Below are 20,306 nucleotides of genomic sequence, written 5' to 3' on the forward strand. Positions count from 1 at the left end.
AACATTGTGATCTGTCTTAAGATTATCGATATTGCATGGCAAGGTGTTACTAAAAGAACATTGAACTCGGCTTGGCGCAAACTATGGCCAGATGCAGTGCTAGAGCGAAACTTCGAGGGATTCAAACCACTGCAATCTGTTGAGGAGGAGATAGTGTCTATCGGTCGCTCCATGGGCTTAGAGGTAGACGATGCAGATGTTGCTGAACTCGTTGAGGAGCACGCTGAAGAACTCACGACGGAGGAGCTGAAGGAGTTGCATACGATTTCCCACTCGGAGGTAATGTAGGAACTCAGCAGTGAGGAGGAGGTCGAGCCGGTGGAGGAACTAACTTCACGTGAAATTCGTGATATCCTTGGGAAGTGGCAGGAAGTGTCTGATTTCGTAGAAAAAAGACACCCCGAGAAATTGTGTACAGGGAGAGCGAGTGCCTTATTTAATGATACGTGTCTCGCATTCTTTCGTAACATTTTAAATAGGAGGCTGAAACAAACCTCTCTTGATCGTTTCTTTGTGAAGGTCTCAGAAAGTCAGACCAAAAGGGCCAGACCTGAAAGTGATGAAAGTCAGGAAAGTGAGGTCAAAAAGGCACGACATGAAAGTGATGAAAGTGATGCTTAGCCTAAGTGATGATTACAAAATTGAAAAAAAAACTAAAAAAAAAAAAAATATATATATATATATATATATATATATATATATATATATATATATATATGTATATAAATTAGTTTAGAATTAGTTTAGCAATGTTTTCATTTGTGTTTGTTTATTTATTAAGTGTTTGTTTAGTTATTAAGTGTACGTAAATAAAAAGAGAAAATCATTCCCTGCCACCCCTCCCTCCTCCTCCTCCTCCTCCAGGCCGCACCTCACCTGTCACTATGGTAAGTACAGTACAGTAAAACTCCTTTCTTTTTTATTTATTTTATTGACATTTATCATACATCAATATGTTATTTTATCATTATGTGTGTTATTACTAGTTTATTTGTATACAAATTGTTATATTATATGTAATTTAACTGTATTTTGGAGTGGTTTCATATCGTTGGAACGCATTAATACATATTATATTATTTTAAATGGGAAAATTCGCTTTGAGATACGACTTTTTTGACATACGACGATGGTTACAGAACGAATTAAATTCGTATCTCAAGGTACCACTGTACTTGCACATTGAAGAAATAGTCATGAGCAACGGAAAGTCAATATGGTAGAACAGGTCACTGGCTATGAGGAGCTTGTCAAGTCCAAAATTCACCCTATGACTTTCTTTTCCTTTGGCAATTGTGCACCTCATCTTCATCTAAAAGAAGAGCAATTGCAGCAAGTTCCTTTGCACAACCTTTTCTTGGTGCCGTACCAGAGCAACAGCAGCACACTGACTGACCGCATCACGTCTGGTGTGAACACAGTGACATTTTGATGGAACACAAACGAAATGTAACCGTATGAAAATGAACCATGTAGTGTGCATTGGCCCTAATGTGGTTGGGCTCACTGTTTGGGATCCCTATACGCCACGCTCGCGTCCATGTGTGGTCTTCACCTGCCAATCAGTCTTCAGTGGTCACAATTCCACTCGTCTGAGCCATCGGAACACTCAACGAACCCGTTGCAGATGTTGGCAGAGGACAGGCATTCCCCCATGGGACACCGGTGGCCCTGACACGTTGCATTCACGGGACGACTCAGCTCACTCTGCGTCAGCTCCATAACCTGGAAAATGGAAGAATGTTTTCCTTAAGGTTAATTAAACCGTCATCAATCCCTTCAGCTGACAGAGGAATAAAACTATCTAGGTTAAGCCAAAGAAAAATCTGACATGGTCATCTTCAGGTTGAAGAGTGTTCTGACTAAGGGAGGAATGGTTATAGTGGATTGGCTAGTGAGGTTATTCAATGTGTGACCAAGGAAGGGGAATGTGCCAAGGGACTGGAGGAGTGCATATACAGTTCTGCTGCATAAAGGAAAAGGGGACAGTATGTGGGGAGTGGAGGAGTTTGGGTGAAGGTAAGTTGTGAAGGAAGCAAGTAAATATCATGAGGAAATTAAAAATGTCATGAGAAATAGTTATCTGAGAATGGATACAATGAGGAGCTTTTATGGAGGAGTGATTATGTCTATGACACTGGGTTAGAGACTTGGAATAATGCAGGAAAACACAGCACTTCCACATCAGATCCTGACAACCACAGCTGGTTTACCCCCGCAGCTTCATTTACAGTTTCTTACTGTGAAAAAACCCCATCATTATCAAGACTATGATTGATCTCACATCACTCATAATCATTAACTCCCTGCAAGTGAAGAGACTTTTAACACTTAGACTTTGGGTAGTCTGCCTATGTTGAAGCACTTGTGACATACCTGGTCAATCCAGGAGAGGTACTTGACGACTTTGGTGTAGACCCCTGGGCGGTGTGGGCATCCACACCCGTAGCCATTGCTCGTGACGCCTACCAGTTGCCAGCGACCGTCAGGTTCCTTTGTGGAGATATTTACCTAGTTGTATTATACAGGAAGGGAGCTATGCTCATGGTGACCCGTCTTTGTATCTTTCAGTATCAAGGAGGAAGAGCTGTGAATATAATGAAAAAATATGCCTAAAGGAAACTACTTAACCCATAATGCGGCTAGATGGTGAGATACAGAGAGAGAGAAGTTAAGAATCAAACAAATAAAAACCTCAGCAATGGTAGTCAGCCATAAGGAACATAACTGTTCTGTGATTGCATACATACATATACTAAGATTTTCTTCCCTTTACAAGGGAGGTGGCCAAAGTCAATAGGCATAATTCCACTCCCGCCCATTCCATCCCCACATACTCCATTCCCATCCACTCCCCTCCCTCCTTCCCTCTTTTCTTGTATCCTACTGGATGATGGGTCATCCCTTCATCTCACCTATGACTTTCTTTCCCCGTAACAAGAATATCTGTGAATTCCAAAGACAGTAGTGTAGGATGCAGGGTTTGTACCAAGAAACTAGCATTTCACTGTAATATACCTTGACAAAGGTCTTCGAGAACCTACCTGTCGGGCAAGTTTGGACCAAATCGGTGACCTTCGATTTTTCGGCTAAATTCATGGGGTCCTTTGAGATATTTTGGATTTTGGGTCATTTTGGTCACTAGCTCCGATTTACCCGCCATCTCAACCACAGGTCGAGGGCGGCTAGGGCTGCCGTGGAGTCCAATTTGACACCACTCAGGCCAACGGTATGGGTGCCAGAGGCCAAAACGTGATACCTGGGTGAAAAGGCCGAAATTTGGAGGGGTGCCACTGCCACGCCCTTGGACTCAGGCTGCTCATGTTTACCTTGCTGTGCACTTTGACCGACTCTCTCCCTGTGGGGCAAGTTTGGACCAACTCGGTCATCTTCAAATTTTCGGCTAAATTCATTTTTTATTTATTTATTTATTTATTTATTTTTGGGGTCATTTTGGTCACTTGCTCCGATTTACCCGCCATCTCAACCACAGGTCGAGGGCGGCTAGGGCTGCCGTGGAGTCCAATTTGACACCACTCAGGCCAACGGTATGGGTGCCAGAGGCCAAAAGGTGATTACTGGGTGAAAAGGCCCAAATTTGGAGGGGTGCCAGTGCCACGCCCTTGGACTCGGGCTGCTCATATTTACCTTGCTGTGCACTTTGACAGACTCTCTCCCTGTGGGGCAAGTTTGGACCAAATCGGTGACCTTCGAATTTTCGGCTAAATTCATGGGGTCCTTTGAGATTTTTTGGATTTTGGGTCATTTTGGTCACTTGCTCCGATTTACCCGCCATCTCACCCACAGGTCGAAGGTGGCTAGGGCTGCCGTGGAGTCCAATTTGACACCACTCAGGCCAACGGTATGGGTGCCAGAGGCCATAAGGTGATTACTGGTTGATAAGGCCGAAATTTGGAGGGGTGCCACTGCCACGCCCTTGGACTCAGGCTGCTCATGTTTACCTTGCTGTGCAATTTGACCGACTCTCTCCCTGTGGGGCAAGTTTGGACCAAATCGGTCACCCTCGAATTTTCGGCTAAATTCATGGGGTTTTGAGATTTTTTGGATTTTGGGTCATTTTGGTCACTTGCTCCGATTTACCCGCCATCTCAACCACAGGTCGAGGGCGGCTAGGGCTGCCGTGGAGTCCAATTTGAAACCACTCAGACCAACGGTATGGGTGCCAGAGGCCAAAAGGTGATTACTGGGTGAAAAGGCCCAAATTTGGAGGGGTGCCACTGCCACGCCCTTGGACTCAGGCTGCTCATGTTTACCTTGCTGTGCAAGAAGGAAGTTGAAGATGTGGGTAAAAGCAAGGTGATGAGATGTACAAGGGGTGAAAGTGGCAGCAGACTGGAAGTGAGGATTAAGGGAGAGACTGGGGAAGTGGAAAGTTTTAGATACTTGGATGTAAACATGACAGGAAAGGGATGGGTGGAAGTGGAGGTAGAATGTAGATTGAGAGAAGCGAGTAATTGCCTTGGTGGATCAAAAAGTGTGATGAGAAACAGACATTGGGGAATGGATGATGATAAGAGGAGATTATATGAGGTAGTGATTGTGCTGACAACACTGTATGGGGCAGAAACATGGAACCTAAGAGAGAAAGAGAGAAGGAGATTGAATGTGTTTGAGATGAGGTGTCTGAGAAGTACGATAGGGGTTACTAGGCTGGATAGAGTGAGAAATTAGGAGATGAGGAGGAGAATGGGGGTGGAATGGGAGATAGGGTGGATGAAAGAGAATTGGGATGGTTTGGACACATGGAGAGAGTGAGTGAAGAAAGACTAGTAGGATGTGAAAGGAGTGAACAGGAGGGGGCAACCTTGGATGATATGGATGGATGGGGTAAAGGGGGCTTTGGGGAAGAGGGGAATGTCTGTTGAGGAAGGACGAGAGAGACCAGAAGACAGGTGAATGGATCCATGAGGTGGAATGGGTGGAGGGGGGGAGGAAGGGAGTATGTGTGAGAATGTGATCCATGAGGTGGAATGGGTGGAGGGGTTGGGGGGAGAGGGAGTATGTGTGAGAAAAATTTGACGCAACCCGAAGGGATTTCTCCCCGTATGCATGAGGGGATGGAGAAGGGGGGGGGGTCGCTGATTTAATGAAGCGGCCTTGCTGTGGATATGCTGTGTCTTACGATACTGCTTCTGACCCCGGGCAGTGGACAAGATACAGTGATGATCCGTCATCCAGGAGGTGCCAAGATAAGAGGGAGGGAAGCGGGTGGAGGGGAGTGTGATAGGGATGGAATGGGTGGGAATGGTTTTTATGCCTTTGTTATTTTTGGCTACCTCCCTTGGTATATGTATGTACTGTTGTTGTTATTATTATTGTCATTATTTTGTGGAGGTATGGTCTTTTCTGCATTTTCTGACCTAGACAGTGGATGGGAGACCGGGATAGTCCTTCATCCACAAGGATTTAAAAGAATTTTTAAAAGTGGGTACATGCCTTGACTGGCTACCTCCCTTGTAAAAGGGGAAATAGCCCTTGGTATGAAGATTGATTATTAATAGCACTTATTACACTGTACATATATTAGTAATCTTACCAAAGGATCATTCTCCCCTTGACTATCAGGTTTAAATTTGTCCTGGCTGCTGGAATTGGGGAGAGAAGGAGCCAAAGTATCATATCCAACATCTTCTGGCCTGAGTGTGATGAGGGCTTGAGGTCCTGCATGGCTGCCAGGGGGCCAAGGGTAGGTCTCCACAATCCAACTACTTGGGTCCTGGAACATAAATGAAGGAAGTTAATAGACAATACTTTAGCTGAACTGAATTTTTTTCATTATATTTCTAGGCTGGATAGAGTGAGAAATAAGGTGAGGAGGAGAACGGGGGTGGAAAGAGAGTTGGGAGATAGGGTTGATGAAAGAGTATTGGGATGGTTTGGACACGTGGAAAGAATGAGTGAAGAAGGTGAGGAAGGCAGAGATTGCTCACATGATTTCACAGAGGTGTGAGAGCTGAACAGGTAGGACGTGTTCAAAATGAACCCTGAATTGAGTGTGTAGGATGCAACATTGAAAATATTACAATTAATTAAAATTGTGCAATTTGTTTGCTAAGATGCGATTTGCCCCAACCGCATTTCAAACAGTGTGGCAGATGTGTAGTTCCACTGTCTGCTGACAGGTGGCCGCTCCTGCTCCCAGTTCAATGTTTACAGCCCTCTTGTTTTTAGTTACAGCCTGTCCAGCCACTTTACTTGTTCGTCAAGATGGCCCCAAAACGTCCTTCATATTCTTGGAACCAGCAGCAGCCCTCCCACTAGGAAAATACAGTGCAAATCACTAACTCTGGCTAAGATGGAAATTTTGAGCTAGACAAAAAAGGACAAAAAACTTTGGTCATATCCCATGTCCTGGGATTGAGGGAGAGCGCACAGAGGTGCATCGGAGGCAATGCTGCAAAAATACGAGCAACTGTGGAAGCAGGTTCATCTAGGTCCTAGGACATTACACCAGATCGTTGACAATGGATAGGATGGAAAAAATGCTGGTGACTTGGATTCAACACTAGAAAAAGACCAGTTGGCAAACATTCAGGAAAAAGCTAAAAGCCTCATTAACAACATTGAAGTAAATTACTTTTTTGGTGTGTGTGATGCCTGTAGGAACCCATATCTCGCACAAAAGTAGAAATACCTGGACTGTATATTGCCTTCTAGCCAATCATGGTAGACTCCCCTCTCAAAATATAAATTGTGATTTTTCCTATATCGGCTCCTATCCAACTGTCTTCTATACCCCAAACACGATATTCCCCAAATGTGATGTAAAGCCCTGTCACTGTTTTATATATGCCCCCTTGGTCCTTAATAAACTGCTCCAACCTAAACAGAGCAAACTGGCTCTCTCCTGATGTTACATATTCCTGACCCTGTAGCCTAGAGTCACCCCTTACTACAGGACTCGCCCTGCCTGTTGAGCCACCGCCGCCTCCCTTGCCTGCTGAGTCGCCAATGGGTCACTGTGACAGTTCAAAATGAACCTGACTTATGATTTTGAACCTAAGCTCAACTAAAGTCCTGAAGGCCACACATGCATGTTAAAAGTGAGGCGACAGGTCCACGATTTCAAAATAATCACAATACTGATGGCCAAGCAATTTAAAATATTAAGCTAACCTACAGTCATGGTGACTGTGACTGTAGGTTATTCTGCAGTCATGGTGGTCGAGAATTTTACCATGTTAAAATTATTTTCGACGCTCACTGTGACTCACGACGAAATGAACATGACTTTTCCTATTCAACTTAAGCTAATCTACAGTCATGGTGGTCGAGAATTTTACCATGTTAAAATTATTTTCGACGGTCATTGTGACTCACAACGAAATGAACATGACTTGTCCTATTCAACTTAAGGTAATCTACAGTCATATTGGTCGAGAATTTTACCATGTTAAACTTATTTTCGACGCTCACTGTGACTCAGGACGAAATAAACATGACTTTTCCTATTCAACTTAAGCTAATCTACAGTCTTGGTGACTGTGACTCAGGACGAAATTAATATGACTTTTTCTATTCAACTGAAGCTAATCTACAGTCATGGTGGTACAGAATTTTACCATGTTAAAATTATTTTCGACGCTCACTGTGACTCACGATAAAATGAACATGACATTTCCTATTCAACTGAAGCTAATCTACAGTCATGGTGGTCTAGAATTTTACCATGTTAAAACTATTTTCGACGCTCACTGTGACTCAGGACAAAATGAACATGACTTTTCCTATTCAACTTAAGCTAATCCACAGTCATGGTGGTAGACAATTTTACCATGTTTAAATTATTTTCGACGCTCACTGTGACTCACGACGAAATGAACATGAGTTTTCCTATTCAACTTAATCTAATCTACAGTCATGGTGGTCGAGAATTTTACCATGATAAAATTGTCTAAACAGCTCACTGTGACTCAGGACGAAATGAACATGACTTTTCCTATTCAACTTAAGCTAATCCACAGTCATGGTGGTCGAGAATTTTACCATGTTGAAATTATTTTCGACGCTCACTGTGACTCAGGACAAAATGAACATGACTTTTCCTATTCAACTTAAGCTAATCTACAGTCATAGTGGAATTTTACCATGTTAAAATTATTTTCGACGCTCTCTGTGACTCAAGACGAAATGAACAGGACTTTTCCTATTCAACTTAAGCTAATCTACAGTCATGGTGGTCGAGAATTTTACCATGTTAAAAATATTTTCGATGCTCACTGTGACTCACGACGAAATGAACGTGACTTTTCCTATTCAACTTAAGCTAATCTACAGTCATGGTGGTAGAGAATTTTACCATGTTAAAATTATTTTCGACGCTCAGTGTGACTCAGGACGAAATGAACATGACTTTTCCTATTCAACTGAAGCTAATCTACAGTCATGGTGGTCGAGAATTTTACCATGTTAAAATTATTTTCGACGCTCACTGTGACTGATGACGAAATGAATATGACTTTTCCTATTCAACTTAAGCTAATCTACAGTCATGGTGGTCGAGAATTTTACCATGTTAAAATTATTTTCGACGCTCACTGTGACTCAGGACGAAATGAACATGACTTTTTCTATTCAACTTAAGCTAATCTACAGTCATGGTGACTGTGACTCAGGACGAAATGAACATGACTTTTCCTATTCAACTTGAGCTAATCTACAGTCATGGTGGTCGATGATTTCACCATGTTAGAATTATTTCCGACGCTCACTGTGACTCAGGACGAAATGAACATGACTTTTCCTATTGAACTTAAGCTAATCTACAGTCATGGTGACTATGACTCAGGACGAAATGAACATGACTTTTCCTATTCAACTTAAGCTAATCTAAAGTCATGGTGGTCGAAAATTTTACCATGTTAAAATATTTTCGACGCTCACTGTGACTCACGACGAAATGAACATGACTTTTCCTATTCAACTTAAGCTAATCTACAGTCATGGTCACTGTGACTCAGGACGAAATGAACATGACTTTTCCTATTAAACTTAAGCTAATCTACAGTCATGGTGGTCGAAAATTTTACCATGTTAAAATTATTTTCGACGCTGACTGTGACTCACGACGAAATGAACATGACTTTTCCTATTCAACTTAAGCTAATCTACAGTCATGGTGATCGAGAATTTTACCATGTTAAAATTATTTTCGACGCTCACTGTGACTCAGGACGAAATGAACATGACTTTTCCTATTCAACTTAAGCTAATCTACAGTCATGGTGACTGACTCAGGACGAAATGAATATGACTTTTCCTATTCAACTGAAGCTAATCTACAGTCATGGTGGTAGAGAATTTTACCATGTTAAATTTATTTTCGACGCTCACTGTGACTCAGGACGAAATGAACGTGACTTTTCCTATTCAACTTAAGCTAATCTACAGTCATGGTCACTGTGACTCAGGACGAAATGAACATGACTTTTCCTATTCACCATGTTAAATTTATTTTAGACGCTCACTGTGACTCACGACGAAATGAACGTGACTTTTCCTATTCAACTGAAGCTAATCTACAGTCATGGTCACTGACTCAGGACGAAATGAACATGTCTTTTCCTATTAACTTAAGCTACTCTACAGTCATAGTGATCGAGAATTTTACCGTGTTAGAATTATTTTCGACGCTCACTGTGACTCAGGACGAAATGAACATGACTTTTCCTATTCAAATTAAGCTAATCTACAACCATGGTGACTGTGACTCAGGACGAAATGAATATGACTTTTCCTATTCAACTTAAGCTAATCTACAGTCATGGTGATCGAGAATTTTACCATGTTAAAATTATTTTCGACGCTCACTGACTCAGGACGAAATGAAGGTGACTTTTCCTATTCAACTTAAGCTAATCTACAGTCATGGGGGTCGAGAAATTTACCATGTTAAAATTATTTTCGACGCTCACTGTGACACGCGATGAAATTAACATTACTTTTCCTATTCAACTGAAGCTAATCTAAAGTCATGGTGGTCGAGAATTTTACCATGTTGAAATTATTTTTTCGACGCTCACTGTGACTCACGACGAAATGAACATGACTTTTCCTATTCAACTTAAGCTAATCTACAGTCATGGTGGTCGAGAATTTTACCATGTTAAAATTATTTTCGACGGTCACTGTGACTCACGACGAAATGAACATGACTTTTCCTATTCAACTTAAGCTAATCTACAGTCATGGTGGTCGAGAATTTTACCATGTTAAAATTATTTCCGACGCTCACTGTGACTCAGGACGAAATGAACATGACTTTTCCTATTCAACTTAAGCTAATTTACAGTCATGGTGACTATGACTCAGGACGAAATGAACATGACTTTTCCTATTCAACGTAAGCTAATCTACAGTCATGGTGGTCGAAAATTTTACCATGTTAAAATTATTTTCGACGCTCACTGACTCAGGACGAAATGAAGGTGACTTTTCCTATTCAACTTAAGCTAATCTAAAGTCATGGGGGTCGAGAATTTTACCATGTTAAAATTATTTTCGACGCTCACTGTGACACGCGATGAAATTAACATTACTTTTCCTATTCAACTGAAGCTAATCTAAAGTCATGGTGGTCGAGAATTTTACCATGTTGAAATTATTTTTTCGACGCTCACTGTGACTCAGGACGAAATGAACATGACTTTTCCTATTCAACTGAAGCTAATCTAGAGGCATGGTGGTCGAGAATTTTACCATGTTAAAATTATTTTCGACGCTCACTGTGACTCACGACGAAATGAACATGACTTTTCCTATTCAACTTAAGCTCATCTACTTTCATAGTGGTCGAGAATTTTACCATGTTAAAATTTTTTCCGACGCTCACTGTGACTCAGGACGAAATGAACATGACTTTTCCTATTCAACTTAAGCTAGTCTACAGTCATGGTGACTATGACTAGGGACGAAATGAACATGACTTCCTATTCAACTTAAGCTAATCTACAGTCATGGTGGTCGAAAATTTTACCATGTTAAAATTATTTTCGACGCTCACTGTGACTCACGACGAAATGAACATGACTTTTCCTATTCAACTTAAGCTAATTTACAGTCATGGTGACTATGACTCAGGACGAAATGAACATGACTTTTCTTATTCAACTTAAGCTAATCTACAGTCTTGGTGGTAGAGAATTTTACCATGGTAAAATTATTTCCGACGCTCACTCTGACTCAGGACGAAATGAACATGACTTTTCCTATTCAACTTTAGCTAATCTACAGTCATGGTGATCAAGAATTTTACCATGTTAAAATTATTTTCGACGCTCATTGTGACTCAAGACGAAATGAACATGACTTTTCCTATTCAACTTAAGGTAATCTACAGTCATGGTGACTGTGACTCAGGACGAAATGAATATGACTTTTCCTATTGAACTGAAGCTAATCTACAGTCATGGTGGTAAAGAATTTTACCATGTTAAAATTATTTTCGACGCTCACTGTGACTCAGGACGAAATGAACATGACCTTTCCTATTCAACTTAAGCTAATCTACAGTCATGGTGGTCGATAATTTTAACATGTTAAAATTATTTGCGACGCTCACTGTGACTATGACTTTTCCTATTCAACTGAAGCTAATCTACAGTCATGGTTGAGAATTTTACCATGTAAAAATTATTTTCGACGCTGACTGACTCAGGCCGAAATGAACATGACTTTTCCTATTCAACTTAAGCTAATCTACAGTCATGGTCGTCGAGAATTTTACCATGTTAAAATTATTTTCGACGCTCACTGTGACTCGCGACGAAATGAACATGACTTTTCCTATTCAACTGAAGCTAATCTACAGTCATGGTGGTCGAGAATGGTGGGATGTTAAAATTATTTGCGACGCTCACTGTGACTGATGACGAAATGAATATGACTTTTCCTATTCAACTTAAGCTAATCTACAGTCATGGTGGTCGAGAATTTTACCATGTTAAAATTATTTTCAATGCTCACTGTGATTCAGGACAAAATGAACATGACTTTTCCTATTCAACTAAAGCTAATCTTCAGTCATGGTGATCGACAATTTTACCATGTTAAAATTATTTTCGACGCTCACTGTGACTCAGGACGAAATGAACATGACTTTTTCTATTCAACTTAAGCTAATCTACAGTCATGGTGACTGTGACTCAGGACGAAATGAACATGACTTTTCCTATTCAACTTGAGCTAATCTACAGTCATGGTGGTCGATGATTTCACCATGTTAGAATTATTTCCGACGCTCACTGTGACTCAGGACGAAATGAATATGACTTTTCCTATTCAACTGAAGCTAATCTACAGTCATGGTTGTAGAGAATTTTACCATGTTAAATTTATTTTCGACGCTCACTGTGACTCAGGACGAAATGAACGTGACTTTTCCTATTCAACTTAAGCTAATCTACAGTCATGGTGACTATGACTCAGGACGAAATGAACATGACTTTTCCTGTTCAACTTAAGCTAATCTACAGTCATGGTGGTCGAAAATTTTACCATTTTAAAAATATTTTCGACGCTCACTGTGATTCACGACGAAATGAACATGACTTTTCCTATTCAACTTAAGCTAATCTACAGTCATGGTGATCGAGAATTTTACCATGTTAAAATTATTTTCGACGCTCACTGTGACTCAGGACGAAATGAACATGACTTTTCCTATTCAAATTAAGCTAATCTACAGTCATGGTGACTGTGACTCAGGACGAAATGAATATGACTTTTCCTATTCAACTGAAGCTGATCTACAGTTATGGTGGTAGAGAATTTTACCATGTTAAATTTATTTTAGACGCTCACTGTGACTCACGACGAAATGAAGGTGACTTTTCCTATTCAACTGAAGCTAATCTACAGTCATGGTCACTGACTCAGGACGAAATGAACATGACTTTTCTTATTGAAAATAAGCTAATCTAGTCATGGTGGTCGAAAATTTTACCATGTTAAAATAATTTTCGACGCTGTGACTCAGGACGAAATGAACATGACATTTCCTATTCAACTGAAGCTAATCTACAGTCATGGTGATCGACAATTTTACCATGTTAAAATTATTTGCGACGCTCACTGTGACTCGCGACGAAATGAACATGACTTTTTCTATTCAACTGAAGCTAATCTACAGTCATGGTGGTCGAGAATTTTACCATGTTAAAATTATTTTCAATGCTCACTGTGATTCAGGACGAAATGAACATGACTTTTCCTATTCAACTTCAGCTAATCTACAGTCATGGTGATCGACAATTTTACCATGTTAAAATTATTTTCGACAGTCACTGACTCTGGACGAAATGAACATGACTTTTCCTATTCAACTTAAGCTAATCTACAGTCATGGTGACTGTGACTCAGGACGAACTGAACATGACTTTTCCTATTCAACTTATGCTAATCTACAGTCATGGTGGTCGAAAATTTTACCATGTTAAAATTACTTTCGACACTGACTGTGACTCACGACGAAATGAACATGACTTTTCCTATTCAACTTAAGCTAATCTACAGTCATGGTGACTGTGACTCAGGACGAAATGAACATGACTTTTCCTATTAACCTTAAGCTAATCTACAGTCATGGTGGTCGAAAATTTTACCATGTTAAAATTATTTTCGACGCTGACTGTGACTCAGGACGAAATGAATATGACTTTTTCCAATCCACATAAGCTAATCTACAGTCATGGTGGTAGAGAATTTTACCATGTTAAAATTATTTTCGACGCTCACTGTGACTCAGGACGAAATGAACGTGACTTTACCTATTCAACTTAAGCTAATCTACAGTCATGGTCACTGTGACTCAGGACGAAATGAACATGACTTTTCCTATTCAACTTAAGCTAATCTACAGTCATGGTGTTCGAACATTTTACCATGTTAAAATTATTTTCGACTCTGACTGTGATTCAGGACGAAATGAACATGACTTTTCCTATTCAACTTAAGCTAATCTACAGTCATGGTGATCGAGAATTTTACCATGTTAAAATTATTTTCGACGCTCACTGTGACTCAGGACGAAATGAACATGACTTTTCCTATTCAAATTAAGCTAATCTACAGTCATGGTGACTGTGACTCAGGACGAAATGAATATGACTTTTCCTATTCAACTGAAGCTGATCTACAGTTATGGTGGTAGAGAATTTTACCATGTTAAATTTATTTTAGACGCTCACTGTGACTCACGACGAAATGAAGGTGACTTTTCCTATTCAACTGAAGCTAATCTACAGTCATGGTCACTGACTCAGGACGAAATGAACATGACTTTTCTTATTAAACTTAAGCTAATCTACAGTCATGGTGGTCGACAATTTTACCATGTTAAAATTATTTTCGACGTTGACTGTGACTCAGGACGAAATGAACATGACTTTTCTTATTCAACTGAAGCTAATCTACAGTCATGGTGATCGAGAATTTTACCATCTTAAAATTATTTTCGACGCTCACTGTGACTCAGGACGAAATGAACATGACTTTTCCTATTCAAATTAAGCTAATCTACAACCATGGTGACTGTGACTCAGGACGAAATGAATATGACTTTTCCTATTCAACTTAAGCTAATCTACAGTCATGGTGATCGAGAATTTTACCATGTTAAAATTATTTTCGACGCTCACTGACTCAGGACGAAATGAAGGTGACTTTTCCTATTCAACTTAAGCTAATCTACAGTCATGGGGGTCGAGAATTTTACCATGTTAAAATTATTTTGGACACTCACTGTGAATCGCGACGAAATTAACATTACTTTTCCTATTCAACTGAAGCTAATCTACAGTCATGGTGGTCGAAAATTTTACCATGTTAAAATTATTTTCGACGCTCACTGTGACTAAGGACGAAATGAACGTGACTTTTCCTATTAATCTTAAGCTAATCTACAGTCATGGTGGTCGACAATTTTACGATGTTAAAATTATTTTCGACGGTCACTGTGACTCGCGACGAAATGATCATGACTTTTCCTATTCAACTTAAGCTAATCTACAGTCATGGTGACTATGACTCAGGACGAAATGAACATGACTTTTCCTATTCAACTTAAGCTAATCTACAGTCATGGTGGTCGAAAATTTTACCATGTTAAAATTATTTTCGACGCTCACTGTGACTCAGGACGAAATGAACATGACTTTTCCTATTCAACTTAAGCTAATCTACAGTCATGGTGGTCGAAAATTTTACCATGTTAAAATATTTTCAACGCTCACTGTGACTCACGACGAAATGAACATGACTTTTCCTATTCAACTTAAGCTAATCTACAGTCATGGTCACTGTGACTCAGGACGAAATGAACATGACTTTTCCTATTCAACTTAAGCTAATCTACAGTCATGGTGGTCGAGAATTTTACCATGTTAAAATTATTTTCGAAGTTGACTGTGACCTATTACGAAATGAACATGAGTTTTCCTATTGAAAATTAACTAATCCACAGTAATTGTGGTCGAGAATTTTACTATGTTAAAATTATTTTCGACGGTCACTGTGACTCACGACGAAATGAACATGACTTTTCCTATTCAACTTAAGCTAATCTACAGTCATGGTGACTATGATTCAGGACGAAATGAACATGACTTTTCCTATTCAACTGAAGCTAATCTACAGTCATGGTGGTCGAGAATTTTACCATGTTAAAATTATTTTCGACGCTCACTGTGACTCAGGACGAAATGAACATGACTTTTCCTATTGAACTTAAGCTGATCTACAGTCATGGTGACTATGACTCAGGACGAAATGAACATGACTTTTCCTATTCAACGTAAGCTAATCTACAGTCATGGTGGTCGAAAATTTTACCATGTTAAAATATTTTCAACGCTCACTGTGACTCACGACGAAATGAACATGACTTTTCCTATTCAATTTAAGCTAATCTACAGTCATGGTGACTGTGACTCAGGACGAAATGAACATGACTTTTCCTTTTCAACTTAAGCTAATCTACAGTCATGGTGGTCGAAAATTTTACCATGTTAAAATTATTTTCGACGCTGACTGTGTCTCACGACGAAATGAACATGACTTTTCCTATTCAACTTAAGCTAATCTACAGTCATGGTGGTCGAGAATTTTACCATGTTAAAATTATTTTCGACGCTCACTGTGACTCGTGACGAAACTAACATGACCTTTCCTATTCAACTGAAGCTAATCTACAGTCATGGTGACTGTGACTCAGGACGAAATGAATATGATTTTCCTATTCAACTGAAGCTAATCTACAGTCATGGTGGTAGAGAATTTTACCATGTTAAAGTTATTTTCGACGCTCACTGTGACTCAGGACGAAGTGAACATGACTTTTCCTATTCAACTTAAGCTCATATACAGTGATTGTGGTCGAGAATTTTACCATGTTAAAATTATTTTCGACGCTCACTGTGACTCGCGACGAAATTAACATGACTTTTTCTATTCAACTGAAGCTAATCTACAGTCATGGTGGTCGAGAATTTTACCATGTTAAAATTATTTTCGACGCTCACTGTGACTCAGGACGAAATGAACATGACTTTTCCTATTCAACTTCAGCTAATCTACAGTCATGGTGGTCGAGAATTTTACCATGTTAAAATTATTTTCTATGCTCACTGTGATTCAGGACGAAATGAACATGACTTTTCCTATTCAACTAAAGCTAATCTTCAGTCATGGTGATCGACAATTTTACCATGTTAAAATTATTTTCGACGCTCACTGTGACTCAGGACGAAATGAACATGACTTTTCCTATTCAACTTAAGCTAATCTACAGTCATGGTGACTGTGACTCAGGACGAAATGAACATGACTTTTCCTATTCAACTTAAGCTAATCTACAGTCATGGTGGTCGAAATCTATACCATGTTAAAATATTTTCGACGCACACTGTGACTCACGACGAAATGAACATGACTTTTCCTATTCAACTTAAGCTAATCTACAGTCATGGTGACTGTGACTCAGGACGAAATGAACGTGACTTTTCCTATTCAACTTAAGCTAATCTACAGTCATGGTGATCGAGAATTTTACCATGTTAAAATTATTTTCGACGCTCACTGTGACTCAGGACGAAATGAACATGACTTTTCCTATTCAACTTAAGCTAATCTACAGTCATGGTGGTCGAATATTTTACCATGTTAAAATTATTTTCGACGCTCACTGTGACTCGCGACGAAATTAACATGACTTTTCCTATTCAACTGAAACTAATCTGTAGTCATGGTGGTCGAGAATTTTACCATGTTAAAATTATTTTCGACGCTGACTGACTCAGGACGAAATGAACATGACTTTTCCTATTCAACTGAAGCTAATCTGTAGTCATGGTGGTCGAGAATTTTACCATAATAAAATTATTTTCGACGGTCACTGTGACTCACGACGAAATGAACATGACTTTTCCTATTCAACTTAAGCTAATCTACAGTCATGGTGGTCGAGAATTTTACCATGTTAAAATTTTTTCCGACGCTCACTGTGACTCAGGACGAAATGAACATGACTTTTCCTATTCAACTTAAGCTAGTCTACAGTCATGGTGACTATGACTAGGGACGAAATGAACATGACTTCCTATTCAACTTGAGCTAATCTACAGTCATGGTGTTCGATGAATTCACCATGTTAGAATTATTTACGACGCTCACTGTGACTCAGGACGAAATGAACATGACTTTTCCTATTCAACTTAAGCTAATCTACAGTCATGGTGACTATGACTCAGGACGAAATGAACATGACTTTTCCTATTCAACTTAAGCTAATCTACAGTCATGGTGGTCGAAAATTTTACCATGTTAAAATTATTTTCGACGCTCACTGTGACTCACGACGAAATGAACATGACTTTTCCTATTCAACTTAAGCCAATCTACAGTCATGGTCATCGAGAATTTTACCATGTTAAAATTATTTACGACGCTCACTGTGACTCAGGACGAAATGAACATGACTTTTCCTATTCAACTGAAGCTAATCTACAGTCATGGTGACTGTGACTCAGGACGAAATGAATATGACTTTTCCTATTCAACTGAAGCTAATCTACAGTCATGGTGGTAGAGAATTTTACCATGTTAAAATTATTTTCGACGCTCACTGTGACTCAGGACGAAATGAAGATGACCTTTCCTATTCAACTTAAGCTAATCTACAGTCATGGTGGTCGAAATTTTTACCATGTTAAAATTATTTGCGACGCTCACTGTGACTATGACTTTTCCTATTCAACTTGAGCTAATCTACAGTCATGGTGGTCGAAAATTTTACCATGTTAAAATTATTTTGGACGCTCACTGACTCAGGACGAAATGAAATAGACTTTTCCTATTCAACTTAAGCTAATCTACAGCCATGGTGGTAGAGAAATTTACCATGTTAAATTTATTTTCGACGCTCACTCTGACCGGCGACGAAATGAACATGACTTTTCCTATTCAATTGAAGCTAATCTACAGTCATGGTGGTCGAGAATTTTACCATATTAAAATTATATTCGACGCTCAATGTGACACGCGAAGAAATGAACATGACTTTTTCTATTTAACTTAAGCTAATCTACAGTAATGGTGGTCGAGAATTTTACCATGTTAAAATTATTTTCGATGGTTACTGTGATTCAGGACGAAATGAACATGACTTTTCCTATTCAATTTAAGCTAATCTACAGTCATGGTGATCGACAATTTTACCATGTTAAAATTATTTTCGACAGTCACTGACTCAGGACGAAATGAACATGACTTTTCCTATTCAACTTAAGCTAATCTACAGTCATGGTGACTGTGACTCAGGACGAAATGAACATGACTTTTCCTATTAACCTTAAGCTAATCTACAGTCATGGTGTTCGAAAATTTTGCCATGTTAAAAAAAAATTCGACGCTCACTGTGACTCATGACGAAATGAACATGATTTATCTATTCAACTTATCCTAATCTACAGTCATGGTGGTAGAGAATTTTACCATGTTAAAATTATTTTCGACGCTCACTGTGACTCAGGACGAAATGAACGTGACTTTACCTATTCAACTTAAGCTAATCTACAGTCATGGTCACTGTGACTCAGGACGAAATGAACATGACTTTTCCTATTCAACTTAAGCTAATCTACAGTCATGGTGTTCGAACATTTTACCATGTTAAAATTATTTTCGATGGTTACTGTGATTCAGGACGAAATGAACATGACTTTTCCTATTCAATTTAAGCTAATCTACAGTCATGGTGTTCGAACATTTTACCATGTTAAAATTATTTTCGACTCTGACTGTGATTCAGGACGAAATGAACATGACTTTTCCTATTCAAATTAAGCTAATCTACAGTCATGGTGACTGTGACTCAGGCCGAAATGAATATGACTTTTCCTATTCAACTGAAGCTAATCGACAGTTATGGTGGTAGAGAATTTTACCATGTTAAATTTATTTTAGACGCTCACTGTGACTCACGACGAAATGAACTAGACTTTTCCTATGCAACTGAAGCTAATCTACAGTCATGGTCACTGACTCAGGACGATATGAACATGACTTTTCCTATTAAACTTAAGCTAATCTAGTCATGGTGGTTGAAAATTTTACCATGTTAAAATAATTTTCGACGCTGTGACTCAGGACGAAATGAACATGACATTTCCTATTCAACTGAAGCTAATCTACAGTCATGGTGATCGACAATTTTACCATGTTAAAATTATTTTCGACGCTCACTGTGACTCGCGACGAAATGAACATGACTTTTTCTATTCAACTGAAGCTAATCTACAGTCATGGTGGTCGAGAATTTTACCATGTTAAAATTATTTTCAATGCTCACTGTGATTCAGGACGAAATGAACATGACTTTTCCTATTCAACTTCAGCTAATCTACAGTCATGGTGATCGACAATTTTACCATGTTAAAATTATTTTCGACAGTCACTGACTCAGGACGAAATGAACATGACTTTTCCTATTGAACTTAAGCTAATCTACAGTCATGGTGACTGTGACTCAGGACGAACTGAACATGACTTTTCCTATTCAACTGAGGCTAATCTACAGTCATGGTGGTCGAGAATTTTACCATGTTAAAAATATTTCCGACGCTCCCTGCGACTCACGACGAAATGAACATGACTTTTCCTATCAAACTTAAGCTAATCTACAGTCATGGTGACTGTGACTCAGGACGAAATGAACATGACTTTTCCTATTAAACTTAAGCTAATCTACAGTCATGGTGGTCGACAATTTTACCATGTTAAAATTATTTTCG

General features: G+C 39.3%; 1 protein-coding gene and 1 long non-coding RNA gene across 3 annotated transcripts in view; one reads left to right on the top strand and one right to left on the bottom strand.

Moving 5' to 3' along the window:
• Positions 1 to 1,593: 1,593 nt before the first annotated feature.
• The window catches only part of LOC143019972 (uncharacterized), a 400,229-nt gene continuing 381,516 nt past the window's right edge, over positions 1,594 to 20,306 (bottom strand). The window contains exons 2-4 of one of the 2 annotated variants that reach the window (XR_012965873.1): positions 5,558 to 5,737; positions 2,377 to 2,493; positions 1,594 to 1,725 (exon numbers count right to left, since the gene is read on the bottom strand). This is a non-coding gene — a long non-coding RNA (uncharacterized LOC143019972). Of the gene's footprint in view, positions 1,726 to 1,869; positions 2,241 to 2,376; positions 2,494 to 5,557; positions 5,738 to 20,306 lie in introns of those variants that run through there. The other variant, XR_012965872.1, reaches the window with a different exon arrangement.
• LOC143019740 (serine protease ndl-like) overlaps positions 5,599 to 20,306 on the top strand; it is a 232,041-nt gene continuing 217,333 nt past the window's right edge. Inside the window, exon 1 of the mRNA XM_076175710.1 lies at positions 5,599 to 5,711. Within this exon, the coding sequence (XP_076031825.1) occupies positions 5,687 to 5,711 (25 nt within the window). The 5' untranslated portion in view covers positions 5,599 to 5,686. The remainder of the gene's footprint in view (positions 5,712 to 20,306) is intronic.

Source organism: Oratosquilla oratoria, chromosome 38 (assembly GCF_046742065.1).
Source record: "Oratosquilla oratoria isolate Oo_2021 chromosome 38, ASM4674206v1, whole genome shotgun sequence".
Taxonomy (NCBI): Eukaryota; Metazoa; Arthropoda; class Malacostraca; order Stomatopoda; family Squillidae; genus Oratosquilla; species Oratosquilla oratoria.